This window comes from Mustela putorius, unplaced genomic scaffold (genome assembly GCF_011764305.1).
Source record: "Mustela putorius furo isolate JIRA1106 unplaced genomic scaffold, ASM1176430v1.1 tig00003834_pilon_pilon_pilon, whole genome shotgun sequence".
Lineage (NCBI taxonomy): Eukaryota > Metazoa > Chordata > Mammalia > Carnivora > Mustelidae > Mustela > Mustela putorius.
In genome coordinates this window covers 60085933-60107019 of record NW_025421987.1, presented here as the reverse complement: position 1 = coordinate 60107019, position 21087 = coordinate 60085933, and the positions used below count along the sequence as shown (strand labels likewise).

Genomic DNA, 21087 nt, shown 5'->3' with positions numbered 1-21087 from the left:
TTTCTGGCCATTGCAGAAAGAAAAAAAGGAGGGTATGGGGAGCTGGGCAAGCTTCCAGTGATGATTTTGGTCACTATATTTGCAGAGGAAATTGAAAACTAATTAAAGACTGTAGAGTGGGGCCCCTGGGTGGCTCAGTGGGTTAAGCCTCTGTCTTTGGCTCAGGTCATGATCCCAGGGTCCTGGGATCCAGGTCCACATTGGGCTCTCTGCTCAGCAGGAAGCCTGTTTCCTCCTCTCTCTCTGCCTGCCTCTCTGCCTACTTGTGCTCTCTCTGTCAAATAAATAAATAAAATCTTAAAAAAAAAAAAGACTATAGAGTAACATTGACTAACAAATAACTACTATATGTTTTGGAAGGGGAATTCTGATATATATAATATTTATTTTCTGTACTGTTTTTAGAAATACTAATAGCCCTCTAAGGTAGACTCCATTGCACATGGACAACCTTCACTCACACGCAACTCATGACTTAGAAGCTCATTGCAAAATGAATCTCAGTAACAACATGGAATCCAGAAATAGCTTAGATACCATATTCTTCCATTTTTAGAGGAGCAAATGCACCAAGGCCTCCTGGCAATCCCTGTCTGGTTTTCATTTTCTTCTTATTTCCTATTTCTTCTTCTCTCTATTGCCCAGATCAGTGTTGCCCTCTGCTACAGTCAAGTGGAAGTCACTAAATGCCGAGACTAAGTTTCCAGAGACTTGGATCACACCAGCATGTCCACCGGTCCCACCTGGGAACAAACAAGTATACTGAGTTTGAGGATACACATTTTCTGAAAGCTGGGGAGAAATGACAGGGAAGGGAGTTCAGTCTGGAACAAATCCGACTTAATGAATTTCTGTGGTGTTTCCACGTTAAATCCCTCCAGAGGAATAAGACTTCGAGCTTGATGGGCCAGCTAGGAGTGGGTCCCTTCTGGTGGAGGGTGGGGAGAACTGAGTACATTCCAGCATGAAGGGGTAGACGGCAGCAGAGCTACAAAAATGCCATGTTCCTTGATCTTATCATCAAGTGCAAACTTCTATTGTTTGGCCTCCTTCCTTAGACTTCTGGACTTGGACAGCACCTCTTGACAACATAGCTTGAGAAAATGTTCTGCTTTGTGGAATTACTATATGAGAAACTCAGAGAAAACCAACATATTCTCCAATTCTAGCAAAGGCTGGACAATGCTGCAGTTACAAATTCTATCAGGTAGCAATCTTATGTTGTTAATGTTGTTTGTTTGTTTGTTTGTTTAGCACTATGAAGCTCCCTTCTACTAAATTTCAACCCATAATCAGCGTTCACACAACAAAAACCATTATTTTGTCAATATCACATAGCTTAGAGCTTAGATCCTAATTGAGAACATCCTACTTCTGTAGGTATATCATGCAGATTACAGTGTTTTCTGTTTGAGAGAGTCCTGCATTATATCTCTAAAATTAGATACTGGGGAGGATGCACAAAATGGATAAAATGAAAAAAAAAAAAAAAGACCCGGGAAAATCCCAAATGTTTTTCTATTCTGTACATGGTATAATCACAAAGGATTCTTTTCCAAAGAGGAAAATAGTGGCACTGAGGCACTTAAAATGGGAAGCAATTTCAGTTTCACAGTCCCCACCAAATGGCATTGTATTTAACACTTTTGTTCATCAGATAGTTTCAGTGTTCTCTTTCAACATGTCATTGAGGAGAATGTGACATCATATTATCCTTGCAATAAGGACTTCATACACTAATAAGATGTTTATGACTGCTTTATGAAATACCTATTCTTTGTCTTGATAAAAATATGCATTTTTATGTAATTTCTATGGATAATTCTTATTATGAATTTCCAACACTGATATTGTACTATGATAAACTCCTGATTTACTCGGAGTCAAGAAAGTAGAAAATTCTAAGAGAAAGTTAGATATGTAAATATATATATATTTTAAATTTCTCTGTAGTTAACAGATAAATGGCAAGGAAAATAACTTCTGTATTTTTGGGGGGGGTCAGGAGTGCAAGCTACAGAAAAGTTCATATATACTTTCATACATACAATCATTTGTAACTTCTATAACCTCTATAACCCTGTAGCAAGAATAAACCTTTATAGAACCTGAATTATTACGAGATCCTAGACTACCTTTTGAATCATCAGGGACAAATTTATCTTCAGTGTAATTTTGAATAGTAAATAGAATTTGTCCTATTCTAATTCTTTGAAAATGTGTAACTGTATGTCGTATTATAAGCCTCAAATGACCAGAACATTGTTTTTTCCTCCTATGCCCCAAATATCTTTGTTCGTTTTCCCCTCAGGTAAGTCTAATCTATAAGGCTGTAAATCTCAATTAACTAGAACATTCTAATATATCCTCCTAAATGATCTTCATCCTCAATCACCTTAGGTAGACTCCATAAATAAATGTAAGTTGAAGAAAATTTCGTTTTAGGAACATTCTCAGTGTTCCCACAGAAGAGACCTGACTATTGTCCTCAAATAGTTGTAACAGAAAGGGAATAAAATGTTGCAGCTTCTTGAGAATCAAAACCCAAATTTCAATGAAGAGTCTCATTTTGAAGTAGTCACTCCTATAAAACCTCCATTAACAGTACCACTTAGAACCTGTTACCACAGATCGGAAGCTAATCAGACTTAGTCATTACAAAAGAGGAAGATTGTCAAGGGACTTCCTCCAAAATAACGATGGCTGGGTTATAAACTCCCCTTCCAATTAATTTTATTGTTTCAGTTGATGAAATTGCAGAAGTGAAATGAACCTGGAAAAAGTGAGCACTGTAGCCAGCAGAAGCCACAGTCCCAATGCCTGGGAATACTTCAGAAATGAATGAAGAAGCCAGATGCAGAACTCTGGCCTTGAGGGTAAATGCTGAGACCAAGAGACATTGATGGGAAAGGTTTCCATTTTCCCCATTCAATCAAATCAGTCTGAATATATTTCATTTCCTACTGTTAGTGAAATAAGTCATCCAGTTAGAATCAATAACTCTAGAGTCTTTTATCCAATTTCTTCACTCACCTTCCATGGGGGTGTTGCTATCTGGTCGATTGGCAAAGACCACATCCACGTACTCGAGCTGTAGCCTCTGGAGGGAGCCCTTCAATCCTGGGAACAGAGGCAGGAAAAATCCAAAAAGTACAAATGTAAACACTATTAGAAACAGTTAAAGTGTAAGAGACTCTTAACTCTAGGAAACAAACTGAGGGTTGCTGGAAGGGAGATGGGTGGGGGGATGGGGTAACTGGAGGATGGGCATTCCGGAGGTCACATGATATGATGAGTACTGGGTGTTATATGCAACTGGCGAATGCCTGAACTCTATCTCTGAAGCTTATAATACATCATATGTTAATTGAATTAAAATAAAATAAGATAAAATAAAAAGAAATAGTAAAAGTTTGGTTTCCTTAAAAAATGTACTTAAAAAAAAAAGCACAGTATTAGTTTCAAAAATACATTGAATACAATGATGTATATTAATTGGCCCCTAGAGCCTTTAAACAATATATCAAAGGCTGACTTGAATCTCAACAAAGAAAAGTCTTATAGGGTGGCGCAGTTCAGTTAAGTGTCTGACTCTTGGTTTCAGCTCAGGTCATGATCTCAGGGTTGTGACCTTAGGGTTATGAGATGGAGCCCTGCATCAGGCTCCACACTCAGCTTGGAGTCAGCTTACGATGCTCTCTCTCCCCCTCTGCCGCTCCTTCTTTCTCTCCCTCAGCCCCGGCCCCCTGCTCTTTCTCTTCCTCTCTTTAAAAATAAATAAATCTTTTTAAAAAAGAAAAGTCTTATAACTTTCTCGATAGTTTTACTACTCCTACCCCACCAGAAAAATATACTCAGCAAAGCTTGTTCACAGTGACTCATCTGTTGCAATATCCAGGAGCCAAGTTTAGAATAAAAAGTGGCCTAAGAGTTTAACTACTTCTTGAAAACTGCGAATTACTTTCATGTTATGAATGACTTACTGGGCTTACAGTGGGATGGGATATATTTATTGCTCATCAAAAACATTAAAATGGAATAAATCAGAAATAAATGACTGCCAAGGCCATCTTCATGTACACACGGGTTGTAACAGGAATAAAAGGGTTGGCAAATGAAGGTCTTGCTTAACCTTTTACTAATTGAAACAAAGTTTGAAGAACCTTAAATATAGCTGAGCTTTAGCATTTTTATTATTCCCTGTTCTTTGGGGGGAAAAAGCGAAAACAGAAGTTATAAAGACTTAGATAATATAAAGGAACTTAAAAAAAAAAAGTCTGGAACCAATAATATAAGTTTTAGTCCTAACCATCTGGTCACATTCCTGTGAGTACTCTGAGAAAAAAAAATTGATTTAATTTCAGTAAAATTAATACTTCCCTGAAATAGAATGTATTGTATATAATATTATGCAACCAAAAGGATGACAGTTCAAGAATCATTTTATCTCATTTCCATGAGGCACAGCATTTCCTTATCAGCCTATTTAATTCCTCAGGAAGACTGGTGGTTTTTCTCTTTTTATTATAGGCATAAAACTAATTGCATGTTAAATGAGGCTCTTATAAATTTAAATTTGGCTCATTTAAATTTGATTTTTCAAACTGGTTTACCAGCCAGCCACAATTACTTTTCTGACAGGAAAATGAAGTGCTTGGATATAGTTCCGGAAATATTTTTCATTCATTGAAAAAGGATTGTCTGGGACGGTGGCTTGTTAAAAGAAGCATTGATGAAGAGATTAGGGCAGACAGGTGTTATAAGGTCCAGTGCCTGCTCTCAAAAAACTGCAGTGGCTTTCAGGCCTGGGCTATCGCCAGCTCTCTGAAGGGGCAGCTTGAAATTAAATTTACCTTATAAAGCCCTATGATATGAGCCACTTTTTGGAAGCAATTATATGTACTGGAGGAAGTGAGGAGAGGACAGAATAGCCAAATGGATAATGAGGTAGCGCAGGTTGGGAAGGTTAGAAATCTATACTCTAGCGTGCTATGGGATTCCACTTGGGTTATTTCAACACCCCCCCCCCAACCGATTTGGTGACTTAGGTCTCTGATCTGCAGTGGAGATAACAACACACACTACCTTCAGGATCATGCTTCAGGAGAGCAAATAAAACCAGCTTTCAAGCACTTTGTAAAGCACAGTAGTCTACAGAAATGCAGTGATTATCACAGCGATGCTCACATCTGGGAAATTCAGAATGAGAGGCGTCAAAGGCTAAATGCTAAAGATTTCTCTTAGACCTCCTGGTTTTGGAACGAGGCATTTAGTGAGAGTCCTGGCCCTGCCTGGCGCTGGAAGCAAGTGTCTCCCTTTCTGATGAGGCCTCTCCCTCCAGGGTCTCTTCCAAACAGCTCAGCATGGGCTGAGAGTAACTACGAGGAAAAGCTGCAGCTGGCTCGGCCCCTTTGTGGTGCTTGTGGTCAGCCAGGACTGGAGTCATTTACCCTCCCATGCCCTAAGCATGCACTAAATCCCATTCTGATCCCCAAACTGTGCTGGGCTCTGGGCGTGTGAAGATGCACGAACACTATATGTATCCCCAAGGAACAAACAGTGCATGGAGAGAGTATATCAGGCACAGGCTCATTGTTGAAGGTAGTACTGTGTGCCCATAAGTGATGGCATGCACTCCATATGAAAGTCATTTTTCAATGTAAGTGGTCATTCCAAGCCACTCAATTCTTTCTCTGGAAGGCATTTTTTCCCCCTTTGATATTTAGACTGAGAGTCAGGTGTATTCGTGTGAAAATATGAGAAATCATGTGTTACATCTCGTCAGCTATTCGTTCTGAAATGAAGTAGCACGAGACTGTGCCTCCAAGACATCCTGTCCCCAGCTTTGAAAATCCCAATCACATCAAGCCTTGAAATCCATGGTACCAATTCTGGGTTGTACGCTCTGTGAGATGGCAAAGCATCGGTGTGGGGCTGGGACGTGAGGAGTTAAACAGGGGAAATGACATCGGATTTCCATTTTGAGCTGGTCACGGGTCTGCTGAAGATGACTTGGAGGAGGCAAGAGTGAAAGTGGGGGAGGGAGGCCAGGGAGAGGTCACCGTGCTGGGGCAAGTGGGCCAAGTGGGGACGAAGTGTTCAAATTCGGAACAAGTTGTGTAAGTAGATATAAGGGGACTGGCCGGTGTGCAGGATACAGAGTGTGGAGGTCAAGGAACCAAGGGTGACTCTCTCAGACTTTTGGCCTGAGAAGTAAAGGGATGGTTACTAAGACAATCAAGTCAGGGTGAAAGCAGACTGGTGGGAGCCCACAGAGGTCGGAGCGGCACGTTCGTCACGCACACGGAGCTCTTGGCAGTTGGACGGACCAGCCTGGCTTTCAGAGGCAAGGTCTATGTGTAGACGAGGCGAAGGGTCTGGGATCTGGTGTGCTAATCTGGGCTGGCCTGAATGACCTTGCTGACATCTCAGGCTCTTCCGGCACTGCTTTCCTCATCCTTCCAAAGACAAGCTAGACTGAAAAGATCTTTCTTCTTCAATCTTTCATGTGACCACAAACCAAATCAGGCACTCCTGCCCTTTTCCATTTGCATGCCTTAATTGCGCAGAGATAGTTAAATTGTAGCAACATGAAGCCACGTTCAACAAATGTCTCCTTGAAAGTCATTTAGTGTTGGTCTCCAATAAACAAATAGTTGTGTTCTAGCTCCACTTAGCAATGTTTGTTGAACACTGGCTTGGGGCCAGGTATTGTTTCAAGTTTAAGTAGATGTGCAAAAATGCATTAACCTTGGCTGCAAAGGGGAATCGGGGCCACTAATCATAACCTAAGGCAGGCCACAGGCTGCAGGGAATGCACTTGCTCACAAAACTTCGGACATGAGCCTGTCCCTCAGCACTAACCCAGGGTCTGTGGGAGCGAACACAGAAGCAAGAGAAAAGCCCTCTGTCCTTGAGGAGATGTCTACAAGGTCACTGGCCATTCCTCACAAGTCCACAGGATACTTAATTGTGTTGTGTAAAGAAAATAGCTTTCAAGTGACTACAGAAAAGAGAAATCAAAGTTTTTCTTTTAGGTTCTGAAGATGAACAGGAACTATTTTGTTCGTAAGGTAAACTTTAATTCAATGTAAACCTACTTCATGGCTTCTAAAGAAATGTGCCCATTCCAGAAGTTAAGCAGGCTGGTGTGGTCAGAGATGGATCAGGGGCTCCGTGTTGCCTCCTGAACTCTATAGGAACATGGAAATCAGTAATCCGGAGATTCTGCGAGGGTTCTCTTCAAACATACTGCGTCCACACTTTTGCTTTCCTTCTGAGCTTGAAAAAAAATGTTGCCTCAAACGATGGGCACTTTTTCCATATATAATTTTCTGCCTTCTTCTCAGCAGACCTCTCCGTCATGACTTGAGATATGTCTGCTTATTATTATTATTTTTTAATTTATTTGACACAGAGAGAAAGAGAAACACACAGAGAGACAGAGACAGAGAGCAAGCACAAGCAGGGAAATAGCAGGCAGTGGAGAAACTGGCTCCCCACTGAGCAAGGAGCCCGATGTGGGGCTCCATTGTAGGACCCTGGGATCATGATCTGAGCCAAAGGCAGCTGCCCAGCTAACTGAGCCACCCAGGTGTCCTGTGTCTGCTTATTTTTTATAAAGACTGCACTGTATTAGAATAAGTCTGTGGCTGCTCTTCCCGTGATGAACCATGGTTACCCTGAGTGGGTGATTTCAGTTTAGTATGAACATGGAACACTGGGAAGGAATTTGTGGTGAAGCCATCTGTTAAGAAATTTCCTTTCTCATTGAAAAAAATCATAAATTATCTTTTTAAAATAAAGGTTCAGAGAAGCTGGTTTGGCATTTGCCATTCATTAAAAAGGTCTAAGCAGTTTCTCAGATTATTTTCCTCTCCTACTCCTCAAATCAAGATAGTGAGTTTGTGGTTTGGATCACATAACAAAACGGTGATTCACCTGAAGGCCAAATATACACTCACACACAGCCTTTGCCTATAAAAGCACACACACAGTACGCTTTTGTCTTACAGTTTGACTTACCAAACTATTTCTATTCTTTCCTATAAGATACTAAGGAAACTTGATCTGCTAATTTTTTAAAAAGATTTTATTTATTTATTTTGATAGAGAAAGAGAGAGCAAGTGCACAATCATAAGTAGGTAAAGGCAGGCAGAGAGAGAGGGAAGCAGGCTCCCTGCTGAGCAGGAAGCCCAATGCAGGCCTCGATCCCAGGACCCTAAGATCATGACCTGAGCCGAAGGCAGAGGCTTAAACCACTGAGCCACCCAGATGCCCCTGATCTGCTAAATTTTAACACTTGCAAAAATTGGGACTTAAAGAATGTTTGTGGAATGGCTGAATGAATAGACTTTCAGAGCTAAAGAGGACCTTGGGATTCTAAATGGATACAATAAACCTCCCATTGTGAAATTTCTACCTCCTCCTTGTGAATCCAAGGAACATGTTGTTCCTGACTGGATCTAAGTAAAGGAACTTGGGTTCACTGAAAAGGTCTTTCATCTGATTTTTTTCAAAAGTGCATTATGTACAAGTCAAGTTCATTTTATACTCCGTAAACCAGCTCAGGTGGCCAAGGTCACCAGCACTTAATTGACCTGAACTCCACATGAATTGGACCTCTGTCTTGTCCTCTAAGAATACTTTCTAAATTTAATGTGCATAAGAATCTCCAATGTTCATTAAGGCTACCTTCATCACAAAACAAGTATCAATGAAACCCAAGGACAATGATTTGTAAACTTCTTCCAACTTTATTTTGGGTCTAGAGCTCTCACGTCCCCCCCGCCCCCACTTTGTTTCCCTGAAAATTCACTCAATTCCCTAATTTCAGCCTGCCTGGAACTATCCTTTCAACTGATGCTCTTGGACTCGTGAATATCTTTGTCTTTGGCTGAAACTATGAGCTACAAAATAAATAGTAACAACATACCTAATAAATGATCCCAATTCTTTAGTCACAGAAATTTGAAATTTTGTGTTAAAGTTTGAATCTGGGTCAGTTTAAATTTCAGCTGAACTGGTTTATCCATCCTGAGAGACCAGCTCCTAAGAGAACTCCTGACTTGTTTAAAGGGACAGAGAATTTAAAGTATTTCTGTTATGTTGTTTGAGGCTTGAAGAAAACTGATTTAGAAGAGAGAATTTTGAAATGGTAAATATTAAAATAATGGAGATTCAGTAAAAAGCACAGCAACTCTGACCATTCTTTTTTTCCTTGATTTTATGTTCTCCGTTGATTGCCATTTTGAACCATTTCCTAAATCTCTTTTTTTAAATTAATTAGATTAAAAAGAAAAGAGGGGCAAGAACTTTCTAGGCAATACACCACTGCCTTGTTTTTCTGCTTGGTACAACAAGCTTACATGGATTATTTCTTTTTTGGGGTTATTTCTCATGGTACATGACTCAAGTCACATAGGCAAGTGCTAGAGGAGGAATGATGACAGTTTTAAGAGACAGGCTGGGTTTTACTTTGCAATATCAAGTTGGACACCAAGGCCTGAGAAGGGATTTTGTTTGGACTGGAATCAGAAAGCTTTTTCTAGTGTTAGAATGCGCTTATTCATTGTGGTGGCCTTAGAATGTTACTTAGTAAAGGGCGCTCTTATCTATGGTATGAAGACTAACAGTTGCACTATTAAGAATGATGATGATAAAGACAAAAATAACATTTATTAAGTGCTTATTACATGACAGATACTGTGCTCAATGTGAATTATCTAATTTCATTCTCTGTATAGTAGCATTGCAAGAGAGGAATATTTATAGTCCATCAAGGAAATGGAGGTTTAGTGAGGTTAAATAACTTGCACAAAGTCCCCTAGCTCATAAATGACACAGTTGGAACTTGAACCACTCTTTGTTTGGTTTCAAACCCCAGTCCTTACAAACATATTAAGAATCAGTTAATGAGAAATACCAAACTCATGCAAAAACTTTGAACAACCAAATGATATAATTATCACTGTTAAACAATTACATATATGTGAAATATAAATATAAACATATTCTCCAAGATCTGGCTTCAAAACTCTCCATTTTATTCTTAATTTTAAAATTAAAAATAATAATAATCTCTATATCCAATGTGGGGCTCAAACTCACAACACCATGATCAAAAGTCACATGCTCTACTGACTGAGCCAGCCAGGTGCCCCCAAATTCTCTATTTTAAATTAAACTAGTGAACACCAAAGTTATTTTTTTTCCAGTGGAAATCTAAAATCTTTCCAAGTTTTCTTTACAGGTTAATAAAGATCTCTAACTTCTAAACTGCAATGACTGGCTTCAAATTCAACATTATCTGTTTTTGTTTGTTTGTTTTTAAAGACTTACTCATTTAATTGAGAGAGAAACAGAGAGTGAGTGAGCAAGTACAGAGGGAGAGGGACAAGCAGACTCTTCCCCTCAGACTCCTGCTGAGCAGGGACAGACTGAGCGTGGGTCCCAAGACCCTGAGATCATGACCTAAGCCAAAGTCAGATGCTTAACTGAGTCACCCAGGTACTCCTCAACATTATCTTTTAGATTAGATTCATGGGGAGGGAAAAAACTTCACAGTGAAATGATAACCTGGAAGAAAATATTTGCAACAAATGTAGCTAACAAAGAGTGAACATTATTAATACACGAAGAACCCCTGAAAAATTAACGAGATCAAGACACAAAAAACTCAAAAGAAAAATAGCTTAAGAACATGAAGAGCTGGTTCCCAGAAAAAGAAGCACAAAATTATAAAGGGTAGCTCAAACCATTACTAAATAAATGTATAACTAAACAAAATCAGCTCATCCATCAGATTGGTATATTCCTTATTTATTTATTTATTTATTTATTTGACAGAGAGAAATCACCAGTAGATGGAGAGGCAGGCAGAGAGAGAGAGGGAAGCAGGCTCCCTGCTGAGCAGAGAGCCCGATGCAGGACTCGATCCCAGGACCCTGAGATCATGACCTGAGCCGAAGGCAGCAGCTAATCCACTGAGCCACCCAGGCACCCCTGGTATATTCCTTTTCAGAAAATAATTTAAAATATGTATTATTCTTTGACCTAATGATGCCGCTTCCAGTATCTATCACATTTATGTAAGCATGGCCATTTGTATAATTCTTTATAATACTAAAACCAAGAAATAACCTACAAATCATGTGTAGAGTGCATATGTATGTGGGGGTGTGTGTGTCTAAAATTATTTTAATTGCAAAAAAAGTAGGTTTTTTAGGTTAATATGTACAGCTTGATTCCCCTGGTTTCATACTTATGTTTTTGTACTTATAAGAAAATGTGGATAGAAATATAGAGAGATAGATAGATAGATAGATAGATAGATAGGAAGGAGATCAATTTAACTGTGGGGACAAGTTGGGAAGGACATGCCCCAGGCTGTCACACTGTGAAATGAGATGAGGTAAGCTAAGGGAATACTTCTTTATTTTTATTTTTAAAGTTTGTGATATAAGATAGAGTACATTTCATGTTTTTATTGACTTTGGTATTTCATAAATGAAACCAGTTTAAAATAAAAAGAAAAATATCATTGGTTTTCATGATTAATTATGAATCTAAAGTTATAAAAATCTTGGATCCATATAGGTCCATTTAACAATTTTCCTTTATTGCAACAGGTACAGGTGGAACATTTTTGTTATATGTAGATAAATAAGAAATACATAAAAATTTCTCCCAATTCTCATAATCCTCCCAACGAGGTAGAGTACTATTCTATTACATAATGGTTCTAGAAGACCATACTATTTCCTGTTAATTTCTAGTCTCTACAAAGTTTTGAGTGCCATCACAAAAGCAATGGCTCCATGAATCAGTAACTGAGCGGTAATTTTTTATAATTTTTTAAAATGTATATAATACTCCTTATAAATTATCATAGTCTTGAAAATTGTATGCCAATAAAATGGACAACCTAGATGGATTAGATAAATTCCTAGAAACATATAACCTCACAAAACTGAATCAAAAGGAAATAGACAATTTGAATATACCCATTACTAGCAGTGAAATTGAACCAGTAACTGACAAACTCTCAAAAAACAAAAGTCCAGGACCAGATAGTTTCACAGATAAATTCTATCAAACCTTTAAAGAAAAGTTACTACCTATTCTTTTCAAACTCTTCCAAAAAAACAGAAGAGGAAGGTAAACTTCCAAATTCGTTCTATGAGGCCAGCATTACTCTGATACCAAAACCAGATAAAGACACCACTGAAAAAGAGAACCAGAGGCCAATATCTCTGATGAACACAGATGCAAAAATCCTCAAGAAAATATTAGTAAACTGAATCCAACAACACATTAAAAAAAAAGTCATTTACCACAATCAAGCAGGATTGATTCCTAGGATGCCAGGGTGGTTCAATATTTGCAAATCACTCAATGTGATGTATCATATCAACAAGAGAAAGGATAGAAAACGTATGATCATTTATAGATGAATAAAAAGCATTTGACAAAGTACAACATCCATTCATGATAAAAACTCTCAAGGAAATAGGTTTATAGGGAACATACCTCAACATAATAAAGGCCATATATGAAAAACCCAGAAGTAACATCTACTCAATGGTAAAAAATGAGAGTTTTTCTCCTAAGTCCAAGGACAAGACAAGGATGTTCATTCTTATCACTTTTATTCAACACAATACTGGAAATCCCGGCTATGTCACTCAGACAAGAAAAAGGAATAAAAGGCATCTGAATTGGTAAGGAAAAAGTAAAACTGTCACTAATGTAGATGACATGATACTATATGTAGAAAACTCTAACGACTTCACCAAAAACAATGACTAGAATTGAAAAACAAATTCAATAAGGTTTCAGGATATAAAATCCATATATAGAAATCAGTTGCATTTCTATTCAACAATGATGAAAGAGAAACAATTCCATTTACAAATGCACTGAAAATAATAAAGTATCTAGGAATCAGTTTAACTAAGGAGGTAAAAGGCCTATACCCTGAAACCATAAAACACTGATGAGAGGATCTGAAGATGACACAAACAAATGAAAAGATATTCCATGCTCACCAACAAAGAGAAAAATTTTGTTAAAACATCCATGCTACCCAAAGCAATCTACAGGTTCTACACAATCCCTATCAAAATACCAATGGCATTTTTCACAGAACTAGAACAAATAATTCTAAAACTTATATGGAACAAAATATCCTTAATAGCCAAAGCAATCTTGAAAAAAAGGACAAAGCTGGAGGTATCACAATCCCAGATTTCAAGATACACTCCAAAGTTGTAGTAATCAAAATAGTATGGTACCAACACAGAAATAGACACATGGATCAATGGAACAAAATAGCCCGGAAATACACCCACAAGTACATGGTCAATTAATCTATGACAAAGAAGGCAAGAGTATGCAACAGAAAAAAAAGACAGTCTCTTCAACAAATGGTTTTGGGAAAACTAGACAGCTACACGTAAAGAACGAAATTGGACTTTCTTAGACCATAAACAAAAATAAACTCAAAGGGATTAAAGACCTTAATGTGAGACCTGAAACTCTAAAATTCTTAGAAGAAAACATAGGCAGTAATCTCTTTGACATCAGCCACAGAAACATTTTTCTAGATTTCTCTCTTTTGGCAAAGGGAAAAAAAGCAAAAGTTAACTACTAGGACTACACCAAAATAAAAAGCTTTTGCACAGTGAAAAAACCATCAACAACAAAAAAGACAACCCATCAAATGGGAGAAGATATGTGCAAATGGTATATCCAATAAAGAGTTAATATTCAAAATATATAAAGAACTTGTACAACTTGGCACCGAAAAATATAAATAATCCGATTTAAAAATGGGAAGAAGACACGGACAGACATTTTTCCAAAGAATATATGCAGATGGCCAACAGACACATGGAAAGATGCTCAACATCATAATTCCTCGTCATTGGGGAAATGCAAACTAAAACCACAATGAGATATCCCCTCACCCCTGTCAGAATGGCAAAAATTAAAAATGCAAGGAACAAGTGTTAGTGTGGATGTGGAGAGAAAGGAACTCTTTTGAATTGTTGGTGGGAACACAAACTGGTGCAGCCACTGTGGGAAACAGTATGGAGGTTCCTCAAAAAATTAAAAATAGAATTACCATAATTCTACTCCTGGATATTCACCCAAAGAATAACAGAAACACTAATTCAAAAAGATAATATACACCCCTATGTGTATTGCAGTTTTATTTACATTAGCCATGATATGGAAGCAACACAATTATTCCTTCATAGATGAATGGGTTAAGGAGGTTTTATATATATATATATATAATATATATATATAATATATATATATATTATATATATGAGTGATGGACTATTACTCAGCTATAAAAAAGAATGAAATCTCACCACTTGCAATGACATGGAGGGATCTAGAGAGTATAATGCTAAGTGAAATCAGTCAGAGAAGGCAAACACCATATGAGTTCACTCACATGTGGAATTTAACAAAACAAATGAAAAAAGAAAAAAAGAGACAAACCAAAGGACAGACTCTTAAATATAGAGAAAAAACTGGTGATTACTAGAAGAGAGGTGGGTGGGGGGAATGGGTGAAACCGGTGAAGGGGATTAAGAGTATACTTACTATGATGGACACAGAGCAATTATGGAAGTGTTGAATCATTGTACTATACATTTGAAACTGTATAGTAATAATACTGTATGTTTACTGTATTAAAATTAAAAATATATAACAATAAAAAAATTTTAAATCAAATAAAAGTATCATAGTCTTAGCATATGTCCATACAAGATATTCGTAGCAGTATTATTTATAAGTAAAAAAATGAAAACATTAACTGATGAATGAATAAACAAGATGTCGTCTATCCACACAATGGAATTTTATTTGGCAGTAAAGAGGAATGAAGTACTGACACCTGTTACAACATGGATGAACATTATGCTAAGTGAAAAAGGCCAGTCACAAAGAAGTACATATTGTACGGTCTCATTCATATGAAATATCCAGAACTGGCCAGTTTACACAGACAAAAGTAGATTAGCGGTGGCTTGGGGCTGTGGAAGAGGGTAGGAAGAAGGTGGGAAGTGACTCCTAGTGGGTACTAGGTTTCTTCGTAGAGTGATGAAAACGTTTTAAAATTCAATTCATGGTGATGATTGTACAACTCCTTTATACTCAGAACCAATGAATTGTGCACTTTAAATGGGTAAACTCTTATGGTATGTAAATTATACTTCAATAAAGCTCTTTTAAAAAGTCTTAGTGAAGTGTTTTATCAATGCTAGCACAGCTGTAAATGAGACGAGTTTTAGAGGATTTGTCCTTTTTCTTTTGTGTTGCCAACTGTCTTCTCTATATCACCACACTCCTACATTAAAACCCAGAAAGACTGTGGTTGATTGTGATTCTCTTTATAAAGAATTTCCACCCCCCCCAAGTGGGTTTTGAACCTATTTGGTTGATACCTTTCCTGAATCAGCAGCCCACAAATGAAGATAAAATGAAATGCTGTACCTACCTTCAATGATATGTTTTCTTGACAACCCTCTTTCCGTTTCAGCTCTAACAAGAAAAAGAAGCAAATGACTTTGAGTGGGGGTGTGCTTTTTTTTAAATTGCTGTTACAAAAGTACAGAAGAATAATCACTCTAAATTGAATTGCTAATTTTATACCCTATTCTTGGCAAATTCTACACCACCGGTTGAGGAGAGAAGCCTGGTGAGCCATGCACTGAGCCCCTTTTCTTTGCAGACCCCAGCTGATAAATTAACTATTACTCTCATCACATGATATCATTAATAACTCAGCCATGCGTGCCCCGTCCATATATACTGTGACATAAGGCTCAATCTTCCCACCTCACCCTCAACTCAACCCAAACCATGCTCACCCCTAAAAAAGCCTTGACATAAGTTTGTGAGCTGCCCATAAGTTTTGCTTTTCTGAGAAAGGAAGCACATTTGGAAGTGCCTTTTGACTTGCAAAAGAAATTTAACAATTACTTTCTGTTAAAATGTGATGTCAGTCTTTCTTACATTAGTATCCGAAGAAGACAAACATTTAACTAGGACTTTTGTCTTTCCCGACCATCCTCACATTCTGGCCAATTAGAAAGAAATATGGTTCCTGAGTTTTAAAGTCTTCATGAAATATTTCTTCAACATCACTCTCTGTGGCCACCTCTTTTTAAAACACAGTATTTCACCATCTGCCTTTGGTGATTTTGAATCTTTTATAAAAGCATTAGATGGTATTGGATGCAGCACTCCACTACGTAATGGGTCTTGGGGATTGTCTTCCTCCCTGTTGATTTCTTAAGTATAGGCACGGCTTTCAGTACCATTGCAAAAACACTGAGTAACAGCACCATGAATCAGAGCAGAGACATAGCAAATCTACCTTTCTCAGAAGCACCATGTTGCCTGAATATTTAGAGGTGTTAAATAAAAATCTACAGTCCATCTTTCTGTCTTCATGGTCATCATAAACAGGCTCAAAAATAGCAAGATGATATGAGTGTGTGTATGGGGGGGTATTTACATACATGTACACTTTGATTAGAAGATTCCTAAGGAACTGTCTTCTGTCTCCAATTTTGTTTTCAACTGCTCCCTCTCCATTATAGGGAGGTAAATAAGGTTTTGCTGGTTTGTGTTTGTTTTTGTTATTTGTTAAGACTCCATGGAAATATTTGTGATTTCCATGAAAAGGTATGTGATAGCCAGACTTTTAAGTTCTGCTGAATTGTGTAAATACCAGTTCAAACACCAGTAGGCTTATCAGAGGCCAATTTGCCCTGTGAAATTTGCTTGCCTCCCACAACAGAGGAGGACCTCTCTTTCATTTGCCTGCCAATGAGTGATATGGTAACTTCCTGTTACTCTCCAAAAGGCAGTCCTCTTGATCAATCAACATTCTCACGCCTTCTGCTGAAATGACCAAGACTCACATATGGGGCCAGACAAGATACTTTTATCTTCACATTCCATGGAAGTCTTTGGGTTTTGGCAGATTCGAATAGCTTTTCTTCTGTGATGCTATGTGCTTGTTTTCTTTTCCGAAAATTTGAACTCTATTTTGGAAATGGTTCTAAGTATGAGGCTGGTATTGGAAGATCTCCAAGAATTACTTAGTAACAAGTGGCCACATGCTTTACACTAAATTTCTTTGGGGCATCTCGCTAAAATTGAATCCTAGGCTAATTGCTACTTTCTTCAAGGCAGAAAAAATAATCTTTCTCTCCAAATCAATTAATTTTAGTACATTAGATGCAAAATGGTTGCCCAGAAGGATAAAAGCATGAACTACTAGTTGTTTCCTGTCAAGCAAAGCAAAGAAAAGGTATTTAACTTACTTTCCACCCCAGTAGAGTTTGGTTGTTATGACCAGGCTGGACCTCCTATATGTTAGACAAACAGAGAGAAATATTAAATAAATTGTTGGGTTTTTGCACTGAGTCGTATTATTATACCACCAGAAAGAATTTATTGTACTTCCCATTAAAAAAAAAAAAACTGGTAAAGAGATAAATTTGTTAATTCATGTCACTGAAATATTGGGACAAAGGGAAGCTGATGAGTGGGTATGTGAAGTCAGATCCTAGATAAGAGGTTGGAGGGGAATGACCTTTACCTGGAAAGGCAGGTGGAGGAAGCTGATGGGGGGGTTGGTGAAGAGGGCTAATGGGAGGTATGGAGGGGCAGGAATGGTTAATGAGAGGATGAGTGAGAGGATTTAAAGGATGAACTGCTTTAGCAGCACCCATTAACGCTTATTTAGCATCTGACATAACACTCATTGAGTGTGAGCTTTCCTGGGGCTCAGTCCATACTCTGCCAAGGACCATGGACCCTAGCGGCTCTGAATTATTCTGCTTTCCAGCTGTGACAGTCACAGGCAGTAACTGACAGCAGGGAGAGAGGAATGATAGAGTAGTCAATCAATAGGAATAAATTTTCTTTGAGTGTTTCATTAAATGGAAACGTTATTTTAGGAAAACAGTCCTAAAGTTCTTAACTCAAGGTCTGAACCACTTTACTCGGAAGGGAATGAGATGTGGAAATCTCATCAGCAAATTTATTGCGTTCTCCAAACCACACCCAAGAGCAGGAAAAGGCCATGGTATCATCAGGATGGTGGAATAGGAAAGGTGTCTTGAGAACTACAGTCACATAATTTACAATCAGGAGCCAGATCTCAGTATGATTTAGCTTCTCCAGGTCTGTAATTCAATTGAACTGGTCGAGGAAAAAAAAATCATTTGAGATTCAAAGGTTACGGCCAAACTTTGGGACTATTTGAGATAAGGCATTTATAATTCCATCAGCCGAGGAGCCGATGCCTTGGGGCCGAGAAATAAGAGCCTCACAAGATGAATGATAACCAATGGGGAACACGGGTGACAATTCTGACAGCTTGGCTGCAACCGGAAAAATTTGTAGAAAATGTCAGCAACCCCATCCCACGGAAGTTAATTCCCTGAAAAGTAATTTGAATCACTGTAACGGAAGCTCTACACATCCCTGTGTCTAGATTACACACTGCGGAAGGCCTGACGCACTTTCCAGGTTAATCCATCAACCTCACGATACCTAGTGTGACAGCAATCTGCCCCAAGGGAGCCAGGTCTCCTTTAGCAAACATTTTCACAGCTTCAAGAAGAGGCCGGATGGAATATCATAAAAAATGAATGCGGTCCTCTCGATGATTCAGAGCGGCTGGGTTGGCCAGAGCTGTACATCCTCGCCAAATACTATCAGAGACTTGGTTCTTTTTTTTTCTTTTTTCCAAAGTTAGGTTTTGTGGAAAATGTCTGGGCTCCATGGGTATGCACACTAACATGCATGTTCCGGTAGGAAGAGCAGCCAGCGATACCAGCCAGTCATCACCGACCGTCATGGCGGCACTTCCGGCAACTCTTCCGAGTGGGTGGAGAATGACAAGATGAGTATGCGATACGGATCAGCACAGCTTTCCAACTGCTTTGGCACACCTCATCTCACTTTATCAGCGTGACACTTCATGAACAGTTATGTGGTCCATTATACAGATGGGGAAACTGAGACTCAGACAAGTGAAGTAACATGCTCTGGAAAACACAGTAGGCAACGGATAGTGCTGGGACTGGAAGCCAAAAATGCTAATTGAAATTGCTTTTAGAGACTCGTGCTACGGTTTGTCTTTTCACCAGCTGTATAGGAGTAGCTGTGTACTGATATCAATACTCTGTAGCATGGTGACAGCTGGGATTTTATCTATGAGACTGAAAGCTGTTTTTAAAAGATGCATGATAACCTGGTTTCTTATAGGTATATAACAGGCTCTGCAAACCACGGAGAGTGAGGGCTAGAGGCCGTCTGGGTGTTAAGGGGAAAGAGCTGCCACACGTATGCTCCCCTCCTTCCTCAGGTGTCCTCTGTCAGCCCGCCCCTCGCTGCACAGTTCATGGGGCTCTTGGTGGAATCATCTCCAGGGTCTCCGTCATGAGCTCAACTGTGCCCCCTAAAATGGCATAGTCAAGTCCTAACTCCCAGTACCTCAGAAGGTGAGTTTATTTGGAAATGGGGTCATTACAGATGTAATCAAATTAAGATGAGGTCATACTGGAGTAGGGGGAGTCCTTAATCCAATATGACCGGTGTCCTTTTAAGAAGACACACAGGCGCACACGAAGGAAGCGGCCATCTGATGGCAGAGGTAGAGGTTGGGTGCAGCCGCAGGCTGAGGAATTGGCCCATGATTGCCAGCAGAAGCCCAAAGCTAGGAAGAGGCAAGGAGGGAGTCTACTCAGAGTTTCAGAAAGAGCATGGCTTGGCCCAGACCTTGATTTTGTACTTCTAGCCTCCAGAGCTGTGAGAGAACATACTTCTGTTGTCTGAAGGCACGGGGTCTGCAGCACTTGGTTCCAGGAGCCCTAAGAGAGTGGGGAGTCCCTTTTTGGGAGCTGATGGATGGACCAGCCTTCTGAGTGGGAACGGAACTCCAGCAAAGCGGAGGACTGGGCGGGGCTGTGAATATTTTTTCATATTTAAGGTTGAATATGGTTTTCTCTAAATACCCTTACAATCCCTGGAGTAGGGGAGGAGGAGCAGGGAGAGGGAGAAAGTGGGTGACCAATCTTTATTTGTTCATCTCTCCATAAATTTCTGGGTTTCCTTTTCCACCAATACTGCAGAGCTCTTGTTTATCTGGCCAAGAGCTGATCTTCTACCAGAGAGGAGGAGGACCCCAGATTGTCCCATGGTCTTCACCTGATTTTCTACTCATGCTGGGGATGAAGTGGCTGTCGTGGTTGATATGCACAGTGCAGTGGAGGGGGACTGCCTCCCCCCATCTTACAGCGGAGGCATTCCTCTTTACCAATGGCGTTGGCTACAGCCCGCTATGAGATAGGATGTGACCCCATCAATGACAGAAGAAGAAGTCCTTTCCTGAATGCCCAGATAAATGGGCTTCCTGGACACAGCAGAGATGCTGGCTAATTGTGTTCAGATAAGGGAGCTTTCGGCCATTTGCCACAAAGACTTCTTTCTTCATTATTTCTTTGCATCCTGACTTGTTAGTAAAATGAAGTGAGCATAGAGACATCTGCATAGATATGCAGCTTCCTATAGCTGCCTTCCTTCACCAAATTACCATAAATGGCAGGGAGAAGCCATGAAAATGCCACTTTCTTTCATGCGTTGACTATCTTGTGAACATCCCTTCCTTCTCGGCTCAACCCAGTGGTAATTCATTGCGATCGATGACTCGTCAATACCCTTTGAAGCACATGGAATGAACTTGTTGGTATTTATTTTCAAACCACTATAAATCATCCCTTTACCAAGAATTGATTTTTTTTTTTTGACAGTCTTTTGTTCAGCTGTCATGCAATTTTATTTTCCCTTCTCTGGTACAAAATAATAACAGTGTGTTTAAAGGCAAGTACATGATTCTGGTGAATGCATTACCTCCAGCCTTTCTTCTTGATGATGCTCCCCAGAATCACTTCAGCCCTGGAAGGGAAACAGAAAATGGCTTAGGATACAGCGTCCTGGAAATGCAAGAGTCAATCCCAAACCACGAGAGCCATTCCTTGTTT

At 39.2% G+C, this 21087-nt stretch overlaps 1 protein-coding gene across 2 annotated transcripts in view; it reads right to left on the bottom strand.

Moving 5' to 3' along the window:
* KCNAB1 (potassium voltage-gated channel subfamily A regulatory beta subunit 1) overlaps nt 1-21087 on the bottom strand; it is a 380466-nt gene that overhangs the window by 59121 nt on the left and 300258 nt on the right. For both annotated transcript variants that reach the window (XM_004755616.3, XM_004755617.3), the window contains exons 5-8: nt 20957-21001; nt 17359-17403; nt 15522-15565; nt 3034-3120 (exon numbers count right to left, since the gene is read on the bottom strand). In XM_004755616.3, the coding sequence (XP_004755673.1) occupies nt 3034-3120; nt 15522-15565; nt 17359-17403; nt 20957-21001 (221 nt within the window). The remainder of the gene's footprint in view (nt 1-3033; nt 3121-15521; nt 15566-17358; nt 17404-20956; nt 21002-21087) is intronic.